Source organism: Myotis myotis, unplaced genomic scaffold, assembly GCF_014108235.1.
Source record: "Myotis myotis isolate mMyoMyo1 unplaced genomic scaffold, mMyoMyo1.p scaffold_m19_p_10, whole genome shotgun sequence".
NCBI lineage: Eukaryota > Metazoa > Chordata > Mammalia > Chiroptera > Vespertilionidae > Myotis > Myotis myotis.
The window spans coordinates 2,659,878-2,679,371 of record NW_023416314.1 but is presented as its reverse complement, the minus strand read 5'-3'; the positions used below and the strand labels follow the sequence as shown (position 1 = coordinate 2,679,371).

At 43.2% G+C, this 19,494-nt stretch overlaps 1 protein-coding gene and 1 long non-coding RNA gene across 14 annotated transcripts in view; one reads left to right on the top strand and one right to left on the bottom strand.

Moving 5' to 3' along the window:
* Positions 1-19,494, bottom strand: part of BUD13 (BUD13 homolog) — a 31,189-nt gene that overhangs the window by 8,497 nt on the left and 3,198 nt on the right. For 2 of the 13 annotated variants that reach the window (XM_036324244.1, XM_036324246.1), the window contains exons 1-9: positions 18,272-18,547; positions 16,480-16,573; positions 13,091-13,175; positions 11,319-12,122; positions 9,284-9,588; positions 7,560-7,665; positions 7,087-7,225; positions 6,368-6,552; positions 6,053-6,134 (exon numbers count right to left, since the gene is read on the bottom strand). In XM_036324244.1, the coding sequence (XP_036180137.1) occupies positions 6,053-6,134; positions 6,368-6,552; positions 7,087-7,225; positions 7,560-7,665; positions 9,284-9,588; positions 11,319-12,122; positions 13,091-13,175; positions 16,480-16,573; positions 18,272-18,414 (1,943 nt within the window). In that variant the 5' untranslated portion in view covers positions 18,415-18,547. Of the gene's footprint in view, positions 1-6,052; positions 6,135-6,367; positions 6,553-7,086; positions 7,226-7,559; positions 7,666-9,283; positions 9,589-11,318; positions 12,123-13,090; positions 13,231-14,468; positions 14,619-16,479; positions 16,574-18,271; positions 18,548-19,494 lie in introns of those variants that run through there. The other 11 variants (XM_036324252.1, XM_036324250.1, XM_036324249.1 and 8 more) reach the window with 9 other exon arrangements.
* Positions 18,670-19,483, top strand: LOC118664287. The gene is made up of 2 exons (XR_004970285.1): positions 18,670-18,919; positions 19,333-19,483. It is a non-coding gene; the product is annotated as an uncharacterized LOC118664287 (long non-coding RNA).

Below are 19,494 nucleotides of genomic sequence, written 5' to 3'. Positions count from 1 at the left end.
AACTATGTACACATAAAAGCTATACACAAATGTTTATGGCAACTTTACTCACAATCACTAAAAACTAGGAGTAACCAAGATACTGTAATACATCCATACAATGGAATATTACTCAGTGGTAAGAAGGAATAAAGTACTGGTCCATGCAAGAACATTAATAAATCTTAAACGCATTTTGCAAGAAGTCAGACCCAAAAGGCTATATATTGTATGATTTCATTCATGTGACATCTGGAAAAGGCAAAGCTATAGGGACAGAAAAGAGAACAGTAATTACAAGGGACTGGTAGAGGGGCTACAATTGACTAAAAGGGGACTTTTAGTGGAAATTTTAGGGTGATGGAACTGTTCTATATAGTACTAGGGCAGTGGATGAATGACTGCATTTGTCAAACCTCAAAGAGCTGTACACCATGCTAAAGAGAAAACATCAATATAAGTAAACTATGAAAGGGAAAAACCGCCCAGGAGACTCCAGGACAGACGGCAGGCTATGGCAGTGAGTCTAACTATATTACTATGTATGACATAACAGCCCTGAGGTTAACATCACTTACTGATGTCATGTGGCCACCACGCACCCACTAACATGAAGAAATACAAAGGGCACTCCACTACTGTGGCATTCTTTCCAAAACCCCTAACCTTAGTCTAACTATGAGAAAAACATCAGACAAACCCAATTTGAGGGACATTTTCCAAAATACCTGACCATAACCCCAAATTATGAAGGTTACAAAAAGCAAAGACAGAAACTGCCACAGATCAGAGGAGACTAAAGAGACATGACAACTAAATGTAATGTGGTCTCCTGAACTGGATCCTTGGACAGAAAAAGGACATTAATGGGAAAACTGGTGAAAACCAAATAAAACCTGGTACATTAGTAACAGCATACCAATACTGGTTTCTTAGTTTTGATACATGTGCCATGATAATGTAATGAATGGTAATGAAACTAAATGAGAAATGTATGGGAATTCTTTATAATATCTTTGCAAATTTTCTATAAATCTAAAATTATTCCATAACAGAAGTTTATTTTTAAAACACATACAAAAGATTTTCAAAACACTGCAACAAACAATTGTAGAATACACATAACCTTCAGGCACAAATGGACTTTTCACCAAGGTAAACCACATACTGGGCCATAAAATATGTCTTAACAAATTTCAAAAGACCAAAATTTACAGAGTACATTCTCTGACCTCAGTGGAATTAAATCAGAAATCAGTAACAGTGAGACATCTAGAAAAGTCTAAATATTTGAAATTAAACAATGTCCTCCTCAGTAACTCACAAATCAAAGAATGAACCAAAAGGGAAATTATAAATTATTTTGAACAAAACCCATTTTGAACATACATTCCTGAAAGAAAAAATAAAATAAACCCTCAGCAAACTAGGAATAGAAAGGAACTTTCTTAATAAAGGGAATCTATAAAAAAAGACATTAAAAGACATATTTAATGGTAAAAAACTGAATGTTTTCCTTCTAAGATTAGGAGCAATGCAATGTTTTTCTTCTAAGATTAGGAACAAAGTCTTACTACTTTTATTCTATTTCTTCACTGGAAGTTCTAGTTAGTGCAATAAGGCAAGAAAGAGAAACAAAAGGCATCTGGATTGGAAAGGAAGATGTCAAACTGTCTCTATTCACACAGGACATGATCCTCTAAGCACAAAATCTGATGGAATCTACAAAATAAGGTATTATGTACCCTAGCCGGGTAGGTCAGTTGGTTAGAGCATCATCCTGATATGCCAAGGTTCCGGGTTCAATGCCCGGTCAGGGCACATCCAAGAAGCAGCCAATGAATGCAAAACTAAGTGGAGCAATAGGGAATTTTGAAACACTTGTATCTGCCACCATGAACTCTTTTGCTTTCTGTTATTTAAAGACTTTGTGATGAGATCAGAGATAATGTTAAAAATACACGATTATTTGATATTATATAATGAAATATGTCAATATTTGGAAGATCTGAAAAACTCAGCAAAGTAATATTTTCACATGTCTAATGCACGATGGTATAAAATCATGCAGGGGTAAAAGATCCATCCCAAAGTAGGACAAAAAAACCAATAGATTTTAATGTAACAGTATAAAAAGTTTTTTTATATAGTTTTAGATTCCATATTATAAATAACCTTTAATAAACTGGAGATTTTTTGTGCAGTATCAAAATATGTAATACAGCAAACCCTTGATTTTTGGGAGCTCAATTTAATGGACTTCATCTTTAATGAACAAAACTTTCCAGTCCATATGTCATATGTGAAAATTAACACCCTGTTAATTTTAAAATGCTTTTAACCAAGACTTGCTTATAATTAAATTAATAGGTTAATGTTTTTGGTATTAACTCACTGTCATTTTTTTTTTTTTTTTTAATAAATTTTATTGATTTTTTTGACAGAGAGGAAGGGAGAGGGATAGAGAGTTAGAAACATTGATAGGAGAGAAACATATCAGCTGCCTCCTGCACACCACCTACTGGGGATGTGCCCACAATCAAGGTACATGCCCTTGACCAGAATCGAACCTGGGACCTTTCAGTTCACAGGTCGACGCTCTATCCACTGAGCCAAACCGGTTAGGGCAACTCACTGTCATTTTAAACAAATTTTAGCAAATAGGCCAGGTTGGAAAAAAACACTGTAGTAATTTTGCTGACATAAGTAAATATTACATATCTACAACTACAGTCTACATATTTAAATCCAAGAGTCACCACTCTTAAACAATGTTCAGGGATTTGCATGTGATCACACCGCACCAAGCAAGGTTATTGGTTCTGTTGTCACGTGACGTGACTTTCTGCAGCAGTTTTAACCAGTGACATGCGCTCAGCCATGCCCCAGCCATGTACATTTGTTTACGCAAGGTGGCTGGACCGATTTACTAGACCTATTCAGTATAAATTTAAAATTACAGTAATATATATATAAACTTTTCTGTGGAAATTAAACTTTTCATACATAATTTTAATTACACAAATGTATCTCCATAAGTAAAAACAGGTAAACTAATTTGTCAATTTTTAAATATACACATTTATAAAACCTACTTTATTATATAATGGACTTGCAGCTTTTTAAAAAATATATATTTTATTGATTTTTTTACAGAGACAAAGGGAGGGAGATAAAGCGTTAGAAACATCGATGAGAGAGAAGCATTAATCAGCCGCCTCCCGCACACCTCCCACTGGGGATGTGCCCGAAACCAAGGTACATGCCCTTGACCGGAATCTGTTCACAGGCCAACACTTTATCCACTGAGCCAAACCAGCTAGGGCTGGCTTTATTATTTTTAATGAACCAAAAACTGCTTTTTAAACTTCTCAGTTTAATTTCTAATGTTGTAAATATTAGAAATATTAATAAGTATAACCAACACAAATAAAAGTTTTTTGGGAGTCCTCAATAATTTTTAAGTGTGGAGGGGTCTAAGATCGAAAAGTTTGAAAATCATTGTATTAGATGCTAGAAAAATGTCTTTTAGTAGACAAAAGGAGACAGGATCCAGCATATAAGTAGAGGGGCTAACTCTGGATAGGAGCACAAATAGTTCATCCATGGTAACAGACGGGAAGTTAGAGCCTGGGGGTACAGATGCAGGCAGGTGAATAGATAAGGTGGTAGGGCCCTGGTCAGTGTGGCTATGTGGTTAGAGCAGGGGTGGGCAAACTTTTTGACTCGAGGGCCACAGTGGGTTCATAAACTGGACCGGAGGGCCGGAACAAAAGCATGGATGGAGTGTTTGTGTGAACTAATATAAATTCAAAGTAAACATCCTATCTAATAAAAAGAAACATGGTAATTGGTGTACGACCGCTACCCTTCCCATTGGCTAATCAGGGCAATATGCAAATTAACTGTCAGCCAAGATGGCGGCCGGCAGCCAGGCAGCTTAAAACTAACAAGAGGCTTGCTTGCTTCAGTGACGGAGGACTCCAACGTTCCCCGCCTGCCGCTGCAGGCCTCTGAGCTGCAAGCAACTATGTAACAAACATAGAAGCTAAACAAAACCCCAGAAACCTGCAGGGCTTCAGCCAGCAAGATCGCAACATTGTAAGCAAAGGCCAGAAACCTACTTTCAGCAGTGGAGGCCTAAGAGTTGGAGCCAAGCCTCAAAGCTAAAGCTGGCCCAGAATAAAAAAAATAAAAAAAGGAGCAGTTGGGAGCTTCAGTCACCCCCAGACTGAAAACAGCCCTCAGCTCCTCACCCAGACTGGCCAGGCACCCCAGTGGGGACCCCCACCCTGAAGGGTGTGTGACCAGCTGCAAACAGCCATCATCCCCTCACCCAGGCTGGCTAGGCACCCCAGTGGGGACCCCCACCCTGAAGGATGTGTGACCAGCTGCAAACAGCCATCATCCCCTCACCTAGGCTGGCCAGGCACCCCAGTGGGGACCCCCACCCTGATCCAGGACACCCTTCAGGGCAAACCAGCCGGCAACCACCCATGCACCAGGCCTCTACCCTATATAGTAAAAGGGTAATATGCCTCCCAGCACTGGGATCAGCAGAGCCGCGAGGCCTCCCGGCACTGGGATCAGCGTGACAGGGGGCAGCACCCAAACCCCCTGATCGCCCTGCGGCTCTGTGTGTGACAGGGTGCGGCGCCCCAACACACCCCCCCCCCCCATGGGCCCTGCTCTGTGTGTGACGGGGTAGAGCCATAACCTCCCCATCGGCCCTGCCCTGAGTGTGAGAGTGGTGGCACCCCTACCCCCTGATGGGCCCTGCTCTGTGCGTGACAGGGGGCTGCGCCCCCACCACCTGATTGGCCCTGCTCTGTGAGTGACAGGGTACAGAGCCCCAACCCCCCTGATGGGCCCTGCTCTGTGAGTGACAGGGGGAAATGCCCCAACCCCCTGATTGGCTCCTGCTCTGTGAATGACAGGGGGTGGCACCGCAACCTCCCCATCGACCCTGCCTTGAGTGTGACAGGGGATGGTGCCCCAACCCCCCAATCGGCCCTACCCTGAGCGTAACTGAGGGTGGAATCACAACTTTCCGATCGCCCTGCTCTGTGTATGACGGGGTGGCGCCCCAACTCCCCAATCGGCCCTGCTCTGAGCCCAACCAGGGGCTGCACCTAGGGATTGGGCCTGCCCTCTGCCACCCGGGAGCAGGCCTAAGCCAGCAGGTCGTTATCTCCCGAGGGGTCCCAGACTGCGAGAGGGCACAGGCCGGGCTGAGGGCCCCCCCCCCCCCGAGTGCACAAATTTTTGTGCACCGGGCCTCTAGTCATTACATAAAAGAGTACGGTCTTTTTTTTTTTTTTTTTTTAGTTTTATTCATTTCAAACGGGCCGGGTTCGGCCCGCGGGCTGTAGTTTGTCCATGGCTGGGTTAGAGCGTTGGCCCGTGCACCAAAAGGTCTCCGGTTCGATTCCTAGTGAATGGCATGTACCTGGGTTGCAGGTTAGATCCTCAGCCCCAGTGTGTGTAGGAGCCAACCAACAGATGTGTCTCCTCACACCAATGTCTGTCTGTCTGTCTGTCTCTCTCTCTCTCTCCCCCTCCACCCCCATCCTTCCTTCCCACTCTCCCTTCCACTCTTTCTAAAAAAAAGAAAATTGGATGAAAAAAATATCCTCAGGTGAGGATTAACATAAAAAATAAAGATACGGTGGTAGGGGCAGTGACGTATTACAAGTAACTCACTCCTAAGACAGTGAAGAGACAGTTCAAGGGCTATATTTTAGATACAACATACAGAAGGCTCCAGACTACCACCCTTCACTCACCCCCTAAACTTTAGAAAATATCATTAAAAGTGACAATGTCAAAAACAAAGGACCATCTGAGTTGTTCGGCCACAGCTTCTTAAGCTTGGAAAAGGAAAAAAGGAGGAAGAGTGTTCTAAGCATGGCAACGGGATCTGAGGACCTTGGAAACAGAAGCAAGCAAACTTCAAATTATTAACCTAGTGATTAAAGCACAGAATGAGGCAGAGTGTAGAGTGACATACAGTTAGGGAAGGTTAGGATCAGATGGAAGAAAAAACAAGAATGTAGGAAATATTCAGGTTTACCTGTCCACTCCATCCCAACGATACCCAGGCCAGATATTGAATCTGTTGGGAGGAGGTGCTGGGCCACTGTAGCGAGGTCTCACTAATGAGAAAAGAGGGAGAAAAACAAGTCAATTACTTATACTATTCAATCCAGAGCTAGAAGGCGGTGGGGCTGGGGGTGGGGCTGGGGCTGGGGGGATTTTATACAGAAATCTCTATTAAGTGGAACCTAACTCCCAAACACAAGGAATCTAGCTTGTATGACTCTCTCTCTCACTCTCTCTCTCTCTCACATAAGTCACCTGCACCGCTGATGATTCCCAGAAGGCTCACCTTTCTTATCCTTGTTCTCCTTGGCCTTATTCTTCTTGATAAAGTTGGCCATGGGGTCCCCCTCCCTTTCTTGTTCTCTCAGCATCCGATCCAGATCTTCATCATCAATATAGCGGGCCAGAGGCTTCTGCATTTCCTTTATTGCATCCTCCACATTTTGTTGCTGCTGCCGGCTCTGGACAAGGCTGGGCAAAAAGAACCAAGATTGTTTGTAATACTGTTTAACACTTCTACTCTTACACTGACATGGACACACTGCTGCATTTGGAGAACCTCCTCTTTCTAGAAGCCTAGGCCAAATATTGAAAAGGGTAAAATTCCTAGAATACCAAGTGGAAGTGCAGAATATATCACTGAAAGGATATATATATATTCTGAACACAGTGAATTTCCCATTCTTGAAAACAGCTTTTATTAAAAAAAAGGTTTAAAATAGATTTTGAGAGAGAAACATCAACATGAAAGTGAAACATCGATCCATCGATCGGCGGCCTCCTGCACACCCCCAATTGGGGATCAAGCCTGCAGCCCAGGCATGCATCCTGACTGGGAATCACACCTTTCGGTGCACGAGATGATACCCAACCAACCGAGCCACCCCAGTCAGGGCCTGAAAACGGCTTGAAGGCAAACATAAGCTAGCTAGTCAGAAGAGGACTCGGAGAAATAACTCCCTCCCGTCACTGCAGTCTTGTTTTACCTGTCAGTGGTTCCCTTACCCTTTTCCCCACTGGGCATACAGCTCATCTCTCTTTGAGTCCTTCTCTGCTCTTCGCCTTTGCTCTAAACGTTCCAGTTTCAAATTCCTCTTACGACCAGACTTATCTCGAAATACGGTTTCAGCATATTGGAATTCAGCTGCAAAGGAAAATTATGCTTTTAAAGATAAACACCAGGTATTAAAATCAGAAATAATATTTTAATAGCTGACATCAAACACTTGGGATTCTAATGCTAAATAAGAACTTCTGCAGTCAGACTACAAGTACCTACTGCTGATGATCCTGAAAACTATTATTTTTTCAAGAAGGAAAAGTACCATTTGGACCCACTGAGAAGTTAAAATAATGCGTAAAAGCAGAAATGAAACTTGATTGCACTTAAAAGTTTAAAACATCAGGTACAATAAGCTACATTTAAAAAAGAAAAGCTACATGAGCCTCAATTGGTCTTTGCACTTTTGTAATTTTACCTTCAAATGCCATGGCTTCTTGGTCCCGTTCCTGGAGTTCCTGCTGCTCTCGCTGTATGTCAGTTAACACCAACCCAGTTTTAGCCCCAGAATACATGTGTGCAGCCTATGCAATGGAAAGGGAGTGTCCAACATTAATGAGATGATGCAGCTGCAGGCTCTATGAGTACACACAGTTATGTGCATTTTGTCTGAAGATCAGCAATAACCAAATCAAAAACGCTAATTTTATATCTTATTCTCAGCCACAGAATTCACAAAATAGAAAAAAAATAAAATTGAGTTTCATGGAAAACCAATAGTACTATCAAATTTAAGAGTAAACAAAAATACAAACCAAGAAGATATTAAAGGGAAGGCAAAGCATCTGTATTTCTGATTTTTCAGCATATATAAACTTTACACATGAGGACTCACTCTCGGGCCACCTGACCAGAAACCTGTATCAAGCTCTAAGGCCTCCAATACAGACTCACACTAACAAAGAATCCCATTTAAAATGCAAATTCAAACCTAAGATCCTTAAATTGTGGATATATTTCAGGATAATGAAAAAATCTGACCAAATCAAAACCTTTTACTAAACTCCACCTTGTATCAAGATAACAAATCAACCCACAAATGGAACATGCAGTATATCCTGATATCCTTAAGCCATGTGCTAAATCTGATCAATATTAAATTACATATGGATTAAACAGATACATAAAATATCAAGGAGTCCAGCTGAAACATTAGCCCTCACTTTGTGACCCAAAACAGAAGAACCTCACTTCCCGGGTGAGGGACAGGCCAGTCCTTCCTGCCAGGACCACGTGGGCTACCGAGGAGACCTACCTAAAAAGTCTGTGCTGGAGGAAGATGTGCACACCACTGCTCTAGCATTCTGTCTCTTAACCAGCTCACTGGAATAAGATTCCTTTACTCATACTTGTGTTCTTTACAACAGTTACTCAGGGCTCATGGATTTTTTTTCCCCCCCTCACTCGGGCCTCATCATAGATTTCAAATAAAACAAAACACTGACTTTCCAGGTGATATGAAGTAGTTTTATATTTTAAGTGCCTCTCTTTAAGCTCTGAATACAGAGACCTGCACTCCAATTTATTGTAATAAGTTGTTTACTTTGTCCCAGGTACTGTGCTAAAAGTTTTACTTACACTAACTCATTTAATTTTCACAATAATCTTATGAAGTATATACTATTATCCACATTTTACCAATGAAGAAGCTGAGGTAATTATGTACCTTGCTCAAATTTCACAGATACAAAGTGGAAAAGATAGGATTTGAATACGTGACATCTGACACAAAGTTTGTGCTAACTCCACTCTGTAAACTACACTTCTGTTTATTACTAAGAAAAGAGGAAGTCTTTCTAAACCTATTGAAATGAGATTTATGGAATTCAGATGACATAAAGGCAGACGCTACTTAGGACCTCTGGAATCTGCAAGTTCACCTGGGCTGTATTATAGGCTGTCCTGCCTTCAGAGAGAAGGAAAGAGGTGGAGCAGTCCTCTGAACTAGATTTACTGCACAACCAAGACCTGCCTCCCCCTCCACTGGCTCGGGTCTCTGGGCCTTGGATAGAGCTAGAAGACAGGAATCACTCTAAGACAGCGGTCGCCAACCTTTCGGACCTCACGGACCACCAGTGGTCCACGGACCATCAGTTGGCAACCGCTGCTCTAAGAGAAGATATGGCTCCTGAAAATTCCTACCTTCTTTCCCAGAGGCTGAGTCCTTCGAGGTGGAGACAGGTCAGAATCAGAGGATTTGGCCCTCTGTTTCCTCCTTGGTGGAGAGAGGTCAGAATCAGAGCTGTGGCGCCCAGGTCTATTTCGTGGAGGTGACAGATCTGAATCAGAACCCTGGGGCCTTGAACTTGGTTTCTTCCGTGGAGGAGAAAGGTCTGAATCAGAGGCTTTCTGACTGTCACCTGGGTAGGAGGAAGAGCCCAAGGTGTGACTCTGATGTCTTCGAGGTGACAAACTCGTATGAAATTTTCTACGGCTGGGTGAAGAGCCTAGAAATTGAAGAATAAAGTCTTTAATCCAGTGTCAGAATCTTAAAAAGAACTTACCCAGTTACTGTTCAACATTCATTTAGTCCTCATGCATCACTAACCTAAACACAAGATCAGATGACACAGGAGAAGAGCAAAGTCAGGGACAGTTTTCAAAACCAAGAGGCAGGATGTGGAGTTCTGTTCCCCCGTTACCAGCGACTGTGATTGTGTGTGAGATCTCAACATATTCCTCTACGTCATATTTAAACCACACTCAGAATGGGCAATAACATGCACACAGATCTCAGTGATGTGTTAAGTTAAAACTAATTAGGATATATTCTGAAGTCCTCAGACTAAAGAATAAAAATGTATTTTAAAAATTAAAACAGTAGCTAGGGACCATTTTGGGTAAAAATTTTTACCACACAGGCCTGAATTATAAACGTAAGCATCACAAATTACTTCCCCAAAAAAGCAATCGGCAATATGTATCAATGATCTTTAAAACACACAACCTGGAAAATCAATTTCTACTTAGCTCCTAGGAAACAAATCTAGAAGTACTTATTTTCCAGGAAATCTATCTAGAAGCAGAGAAGGAAATCATCCAGAATGGGAATAGTTTATGTACATAAATGTTCATTACTAGAGGCCTAGATGTTCAGAACTAGAGGCCCAGTGCACAAATTTGTGCACCAGTGGGGTCCCTTGGCCTGGCCTGTGGGATCAGGCCAAAACCAGCTCTCCGACATCCCCTGAGGGGTCCTGGATTGCAAGAGGGAACACGCCAGGCCGAGGGACCCCACCGGTGCACGATCGGGGCTGGGGAGGGATGCGGAGGGTTGGCCAGCCAGGGAGGGACCGCAGGAAGGCTCCAAGGCGTGTCCAGCCCATCTCACTCAGTCCCGATCGGACCCCAGCAGCAAGCTAACCTACTGGTTGAACCAACTGCCCCCTGGTGGTCAGTGCACGTCATAGCAAGCAGTTGAGCAGCCTTAGCATATCATTAGCATATTACACTTTGATTGGTTGAACAGCCAGACAGACACTTAGCATATTAGGCTTTTATCATATGGGATTATGAAAGCAAAATTTAGAACTAACCTAAAATATGCAGTATTAGGGAAATGGTTAACTAAATTTATGTAATACAATAAAAATTACATTAACAAAGAAATGTTCTTATGACATGGGGAAGTTAATGATAAGTGAAAAAACCAGGCAAGATAATGCATGCAACACATAGATAGTGCATAGAGAGTCCTGGCCAGGTAGCTCAGTTGATTGAGCATTGTGCAATGCACCAAAAGGTTGCCCAATGTTTCTCTCTCTCTCTCTCTCTCTCTCTCTCTCTCAAAATCAATAAAAAAATCTTTTAAAAAAATGAATAGAGAAAAGACTAAAAAGAACATTGGCTACAACACTAGTGATTGCCTCTGAATAACAGAAGTCCGCATGATTTTTTTCTGCTTCTTTATGTATTTCTAGACATTCTGATGTTTCTACAACAAACAGATAGCACTTTTATGTCCGGTGAGGACAACAAAAGGATATATAAAAACTTCTTCCCTTCTACTGTAAATATTTAACTCTTTAGCCCAACCTCTCGCTATTTCCCTATAGTTTTTAAAACTTCTCCTAAGAAACTTAATTCTCATTTCTAAAGACATAAATACCTAACAAGTAAAAGATTCAAAATGAAGTGCCTAGGGAACAAGTCCCTCTCATGGACAATCAATGCTCACCTTTAGAGTCATGCTGTTTATTTCCATAATGAAATTTGGCTTGCCTTTTTCGTGGCGGAGAGAGGTCCGAGTCACATTCATACTTGCTGCTCTTCGGGACTGAGGGCTGAGAGGGTCCTGGCCCCTTCCGATGTGGAGAAGTTTTGCTAGAGGCTCTTTCTGGGGCTTTACTGCTTTTGGTTCTGTGCAGTGAATGAGGAACATTAGGAGGCGAATCAGGGGAGTCATGACGGGCCCTCCTGAGCTTTGATGTGTCCAAGGATTCCAGAGTCCTTCTAGGTTGAGAGGTGTCAGGGGAGCTGCTACGGGCCTTTCTCTGAGGAGGAATAGCTGCGGAACTGTGATGGGCCCTCCGAGGAGGAGATGGATCTGGTGTGTCATGACGGGCCCTTCTAGGAGACACACCTGAAGGACGATAATGCTTCCTGAGCAGAGAGGGATCCGGTGAATCATGATGGGCTCTCCTAGGCAGAGAAGGATCCGGGGACTCATGGCGGACCCTCCTAGATGGAGAAGGGTCCGGGGAGTCATGGCGGACCCTCCTAGGTAGAGAAGGGTCTGGGGAGTCATGGCGGACCCTCCTAGGTGGAGAAGGGTCCGGGGAGTCATGGCGGATCCTCCTAGGTGAAGAAGGATCCGGGGAGTCATGGCGGACTCTCCTAGGTGGAGAAGGGTCCGGGGAGTCATGGCGGACTCTCCTAGGTGGAGAAGGGTCCGGGGAGTCATGGCGGACTCTCCTAGGTGGAGAAGGGTCCGGGGAGTCATGGCGGGAATGCCTGTGTGAAGGTAGATCCTCACTGTGGCCTAAACACAAAGAGCAAAGAGTCAGATTCCCACAAATGCTGCGTTCACCACCAGTACCCAGAGTTTCAAAAGATGCCCCAGCAGCACACATCTCAAAACTACTCAGAAAGCCCAAAACTACTCTGTACAGCTCCTTTGCTTAGGGGCCCAGCACCCATGAACATTTTAAAAATAATCTCTTTTATTTGCCTAACAAGACACAATTTGCAAAGCATTTTAAATACATTTTTCATCTTATACCTTGTAAGGCAAGTGGGGCAGGCATCTTGTTTACAGTCATGAAAATAGAAGCTCCAAGGTGCTGAATGGCTTCTTACCTCAGATTACAACTCCAAGATGAAGAGACAGACTAGAACCCCAGTCTTCTATCTCCCAACCCAATGCTCTTCCCAAAACCTTATTTGTGTAGAGTTCCCAGACAGAGGCTCCTACTGAAATTTAGCCTAGAAAAGTGAGTTTTTACTTACTCTTCTTTCAAAAGGCATGTTCACTAAACCTGTGCCACATAAAAATGAGTGCTGTCAACTAGTTCATGCTACTGTGCTCCTTATTGGGGGGGAAGAGATCACCAGCAAAAAATAATCAGCATTACTGATCACTTACTACATGCCAAGGTAGATTACCTCATTTAATTCTCAAACCCTAGGAGATACAGATTACCTCCATTTTATAGATAAGAAAGTTGATACTCGAAAAGATTAAATAATTTGCCAAAGTCATACTGCTAAGTAAGTGGTGGAGTGAATATCCAAATCCAGCTCTGTCTGACTCCAGAGTCCACGTGCAATCTTTAAAATATGCAGATGAACATTCTAAGAACAGAGGCTAAGGTAGCAGAAGCAGGAAATGAGGGCATGGGTCATATTTTTCAGGATCAGTGACAAATTAAAACAATGCGCTCCTCTAAAAAAAAAAAAAAAGAAAAGAAAAAGGTTTCCCCTTTAGATTTATCTATTGTTGGAACTCACCTCCCAGAAGCTTCCATTTGGCACTGGAACGAAAGGTTTCCATCTGCTTTACCTCTTCTGGCCGCTCATCCACAAACTCAGCCACCTGTGGCAATGAGGACACTACATTGAGGACATCCACAGGATCCAGCCAAGGAGCACTGTGTGTAAGAACCTGAAGTTATAACCATTCCCATTCCTAACACACATCGCACACACAGACCCAAAACAGCCACGAAGATCCATGCAGTGGTCCTCAGTTATGTGTGCTCCATAAATCCCTGATTGCCACTGGATGGTTTAATTCTAGATCATTCTCCAACTAATCAATTTCCCTCCAAAAGTTAATTTCATTCATTACAAACTTTTTTACCAACTTGCCACAGACACGACTGCCACCTGTAAGATAAAAGCTAAATTCCTTTGCCCGCTTTATTCTTATTATATTGCACGCAGAGTGAAAACAGGCAGGCTCCTCGTCATGCCTATCACTCACTCATAAGGGCTCCGGGTGCCTCTGAAACCTTCCTTGAATTAGGTAGTTACAAAGGCAGGCACTCTTGAAGCCAACAAAAAGAAGTCATTAAGATGCACACAGAATCACAGAATCTTTGAGAGAGAGAACCACATTTCACTTATCCAAACTGCAAACAAATGTGGAATATTCTCTAGAGTATCCTTGATAAATGATTATTCACCCATTACTCCCTGTCAGAGAATCAATTCACTAACATGAAACTCACTATGTTATTTAGTAGTCTACTGTATTTTGAGGTTGTGCTAGAAAGTTCTTAGTTTTATCAGACTGGTATCGACCTTCCTCTAACTTCTTCCCATTGGCCCTAGTTCTGACCTCTGACAACTGATCCTCTCTCTTGCTACATGACAGACTTTCAAAGATGTCTGGCATCATAAATTCTCGTTACAGAATAGCAACTATGTGTAAAGCACTGTTTTGCATTTTACTATCTCAATCAATCCTCACAATAGCCCTGCAAAGAAAGGGTCCACAATACTAAAGAGCAAACTATTACTTAGCAAAGTCAAATAACTTTCTCAATATCACAGGCTAGCAAGAGGCAGAACTGGAATTCAAACCCAGGTCGTAATTCCTCTCTACTTCTCTTCTCCCAAGACCCTACCAACATTCCTCATATAACCTAGTTTTGAGACCTCTCACTGGGCATTAAAAGCACAGGCTTTCAAGCAAGATGAACAGAGATCTAAACCCCCAGGTCTGCCAGCTGGTATTTGTGTAACCTGTGGCAAGTTATTTTCTCTAAGCCTCAATTTCCTCATTTGTAAAAGCAGGTTTCAAAGGATTGCTCTGAGGACTCAATGAGATGGGTCATGTAAGCATAGCAGTGCTTGTACATGGTAAATGCTCAGTAAATTATACCTATTATTTTTGTGCTGCCACTGCTATTGTGGTTGTCCTAGTTATTTTGCCATTATTTCTGATGGTGGTGATGGTCTTGCAGTAATAAAAATGAATTCAATAACCAAGATCTGGTTTAACCAGAATAGAGAGCAGTGGGGCTAAAGCCTTCTTTGTTTTCGTTTTGGGGCCATCACAGGACAAAAGACAATATTATAAAGGAAAATTAACAGAGGATCACATAAAATTTACAATTTTTACATGTCAAAACTATTATAAATGAAAAGGAAAAAGATAAAACATACCTATGACATGTAAAACAGGTAATATATTCTTATTATTCAACAACTTATATTCTTCAACAACTCTCCTTTTCACCTTATTTGATATAAATATCAAATAAGTAAAAAAAAAATTAAAATCCCAATTTTCTAAGAAATGGACAAAATACCAAGAATTTCATAAAACAGAAATTCCCAACAAACATAAGAAAAACTATTCATTTCACTATTTTTCAAAGAAACTAGATACCACTGTTTACCTGCCAAACTGGAATAGGTTTGCCAATTTGTTGCTGTTGTAATGTTTAAGTACTGATGAAGAAATGCAAACACTGGCATTCTCATACACTGCCAGTGGGAGTGTGAATTGGTACCACCTTTTGGAAAGCAATATGAGACTATAGTTCAAAAGGGCTGTAATTTCACTTCATGGGAATAAAGAAATAAGGGATTATTTGTGAACAAGATGTTTATCAAAGCATTATGATATTTTAAGAAAGGAAACAACCCATATGTCCAGTAATAGAACATTTAAAAACAATATATATACTGAACTACTATGCAACCATTAAAAATCACATTCTCAAAGAATATTTGAAAGTCTTACTAAAGTATTCACAATATATTATTAAGTGAAAGAGTAGGCTCAAAACCATGTGTGCAGTATGATCCCAATTATATTTGAAAAAAATAAATAAAAGTATGTATAATCTATGAATTAAAGAGATATCCATCCAAATGTTAGAAGTTGTTACCTGTGGATAGTCACAGTATAAGTGATTTTTATACTCTTTTTAAAACTTTCACGTTTCTTAAAATTCCCAAATATTCTATAGTCCCGTATTGCTTTCCAAATATTCTATAATAAGTATATTTGGCTTTTATAACATAAAAAAATAAAAACATATGTTGTGAACATTAATTAGATTTAAGTGGTTGATTCTAACATTCTGGTTCCTTTTGATCACTGTTTCCCTTTTAATTACTAACAAATCATCTTTTAAGTAATCTATTGTAGAATATGCTGGGGATTAACATTAAATATACTCATCTGGAATTCATCTTTAAAACTTTACAATTCAGCCTATCAACAACTCTCCTTTTCACCTGTTTCTCAGTTATTCTCGGCATAGATTCCATGGCTATACCAATGCTAGGTTATTTGCCTATGCTTTTGTCCACCTGGTTCTTATCTTCAAAATTTATATCAGATATTTACATGCTTCATAGAATTTCCCAATGGAATAAAAAGTGGCCTGCTTCCCCTGTGCTCTAATAGCACTTGGTACATATGTGAAACATAGCTCCAACATTTATCATATTACTGAAATTATTTGAAAGTCCCATTTTAGAGTATGACCTCTAGAGTACAGACACTATGTTCTATTAATCCACATATCTCCAGTACTTACACAAGAGCATACAAATTTTCAAGTGTAGTTGAATCATGAATGAAAGAAACAAAGAGAAAGTTCCCTACTATTGAACCTGAGCATTGTTTTTAAGGCCCATCCCAGCACATCGAACCTGGCTAGTTCTATCATAGCTCTGTCACTGATGCTGAGGAGTCCTGCCTCTCTCTGGGATTAGTTCCCATTTTTAGTTTGATGGGCCCTTCCATAAAAAAGAAGATAGTACTTCTTTGGAAGTTGTCTCTGCCCAACTTTCCCTCTTACAACCCTGCCCTGCACTGGGAGTTGAGGTTGAAAGGCTTGAATTTCAAAGTCCTTACAGCCTCAAAAGATACATACCACAGGCAAATCTCCATCATCTTCCTCTTCCTCCTTTTCGGGTTTAGTGGTGGAGATAGATGTCCAGCTCACATCATCGTCCACAATCCGCATTCTAAAGGGGGGAGGGGGGGGATAAAAAAGGAGAAACGTTCTTGGGTAACAGCCTATGCACACTTATCTATTGGTTTCGGGATAAAGCTCAAAATCCTACAAGATCCTGCAAGGTCTACCACATCAGTTTTCACACACTCAGTCCCTTCTCCCTGCCTACTGTTCTCATTCTTTACTGGGAAACTCTTACTCATTCTTAAGAACCTAATAGATAACTTCCTTGAGAATACCTTCCTAACTACTCTCCCATCTAAGAACCCGTTACACGTTCTTGAAGTACTTTCATTGCACTTATCACAAAGGAAATACATCAATTAGTTGCAAAATTAGTTGTCTAAAGCCTGTATCCCATTAGACTACAAGCTCCATCAGAATAGGGACTAAGGCTTTCTCATTCAGACTGGCATCCTCGTCACCCTGCAGCAACTGGCATAAGAGGTATTCAGTAAATACCCGTCACACAGATACACTAGGTCTGACTGCAAATAACGACGACTGCCATGGGTGAGGTTATTCCCTGAACAGCCAAGATCACTTTGTACATCTCTAACCACAACCACCACCACTAAATACAAGTGATATCATTCGGTATTACTCTCATTTCAAAGATAAGCAAACGAAGGCTGAGAGGCCCGAAGCCACACAGCCTGAGAAGTGGCACAGCGAGGACTCGCTCTCTGATCAGTGTCGCTGCAGAGCTCACGCTGTTTTCACTACACGGTACTGTTTCCCAAGAATCCACACAAGCCAGAGCGCAGGAAGGAAGAGGCAAGAGTAAGGGGAAAGCCAAGCCAGGCAAGACAATGGATCCGGGCTATGGACTTAGTAGACTGTACAGATATATTCGTTTCCTAGGGCAGACCGGGTGGCCTAAGACAACAGGAATGTATCCCCTCAGTTCTGGAGGCAGAGTCTGAAATCGCAAGGCACCTGCAAGGCAAAGCCCGCTGCGCTCCAGGGGGGACCCTTTGGCTCAGGCACAGTCTAAGCTCAGCCTCCACCTTCACGTGGTCCTTTTCCCTCTAGGCCTGTCTCTGTGTCCAACCTTCTCTCTTTTTTTTATAAATATTTTTATTGATTTCAGAGAGGAAGAGGGAGAGAGAAAGAAACACCAATGATGAGAGAGAACCACTGATCGGCTGCACCGGGGATGGAGTGAGCGCAACCCGGCCTGTGCCCTGACCGGGAATCGCACCGTGACCTCCTGGCTCACAGGTCACGCTCCACCACGGAGCCACGGCCGCCAAGCCTCTCTTCCCAGAGGGACACCAGTTATATTGGCTCTGGCGCCCACCCTGACCCACGAAGGCTTCATTACTTACTTCACGGAAGCAACGTAAAGCTCACGAATTCATACGCGTCTAAAACGCCCCACAGCGCCCGGCAGGTGGCAAGAGCGGGAAGTGGGGACAGGGCGGCCCCGCAGGCAGGGTCCGAGCACCAAGCACAGGCTCTGGCCCAGCTCGCCCGTCTCAAGGGGCACGGACGCATTCTCTACCGGAGACGACTGGAGGCTACAGAGGCGGGCAAAGGGATGCAGGCCACAGTCTGGCTAGCACACAGGGCCCGGGGCGCGATCAGTGATTCTCTCTCACGGGGCCCTCAGCCCGAGGGGTCCCTCAGCCCGGCGGGGATCCGGGAAGGGCGGGCCGCGGAGACGGGAGGAATGGGGGCGGCAGCCCCGCCATGACCCACTCACCCCTTGCCGCCGACACCGCCAGGCTTGGGCCGCTTTTTGCGACGCTTGAGAATGGACTCGGAACCCGCGTGGCCGTCGGCATCGGCCCGGGACAAGTAGCGCTTCAGGTACTCGGCCTTGGAGATCGGCGGGGCTGCCGCCATGGCAGCGCGGGGCGGGGCGACGGCTCGTCGCGGGGGTCAAACTCCGCGACGCAAAACGGACGCGCCGGAACCGGAAGTGGCGGGACCGCCGGGGACTGCGGGAGCCTCCGGGACGAGCTCTCGCGAGCTTCCAGGGATGGCGTGGGCTCGCCGTCCGTCCGCATCTCTCCGCTGTCCACCGTCTGCCCGCTCAGCAGCCGCACAGCGGGCGCTCTGTGGCCGTGAGGCCGTGGCCACGCGGTCCCCGCCCCGGCAGCTTCAGAACATAATGCAGTGGTTACAGACAGGCGCTGGCGTTGGTGCAGCTGACCTGGGTTCCCTAACTTCGAGCTCTATGGCCTTGGGCAGGTCATGTAACAAACTGAGGACTGTAAATGCTTAGAACAATGTCTGGCTTAGTATTGTTGGTTTTATTAGTATAAGTGTGTTTAGGGAGAAGGAATCTGCTCTCAGGCTTCCGACTGCCATTCGAGAGGAAATCTGGCAGGCCGGCGTGGCTCAGTGGGTGAGCATCCACCTAGGAACCAGGTCATGCCGGATTCCCGGTCAGGGCTCTATGTCATCATTGATGTTTCTCTCTTGCCCATGCCCTTCCTCTCTGAAATAAATTTTAAAAAAAATTTTAAGAAATCAGGAATTCCAAACCAAATGTAATACTATGAAGAATGTAGAGGCTTCTAAGCTGTGTAACTTGCAATGTTTGACAGTGGTAGCGCCTGGCTGTCTCTTATACAGAACCTGGCCAATGGAAGGGCCCTGGATACTCCCAGCACAGCAAGAGGGGGAGTGAGAGAGACTCAATTCCAATATTCAGGTTCTGGGGGGAAAGTTTTCTTCTTGTGGCATTAAAAGCTTTACTTGAATTATCTCATTTAACCCTCGCAATCCTCAGATAGTTTTATTAGTCTTCTGTTACAGATGAGAAAACTGAAGCTTGGAGAGGTTAAAGGAATTTGCCCAACTTCACACCGCCGGAACGTGACCGACCCTTGGAAGCAGAAACAAGCAAAGTGGGTGCAAGATGTAACCCAATGTTTCTGAAATAAATTATTTTCTTTTTATCTCACAAGTTAAATTTCT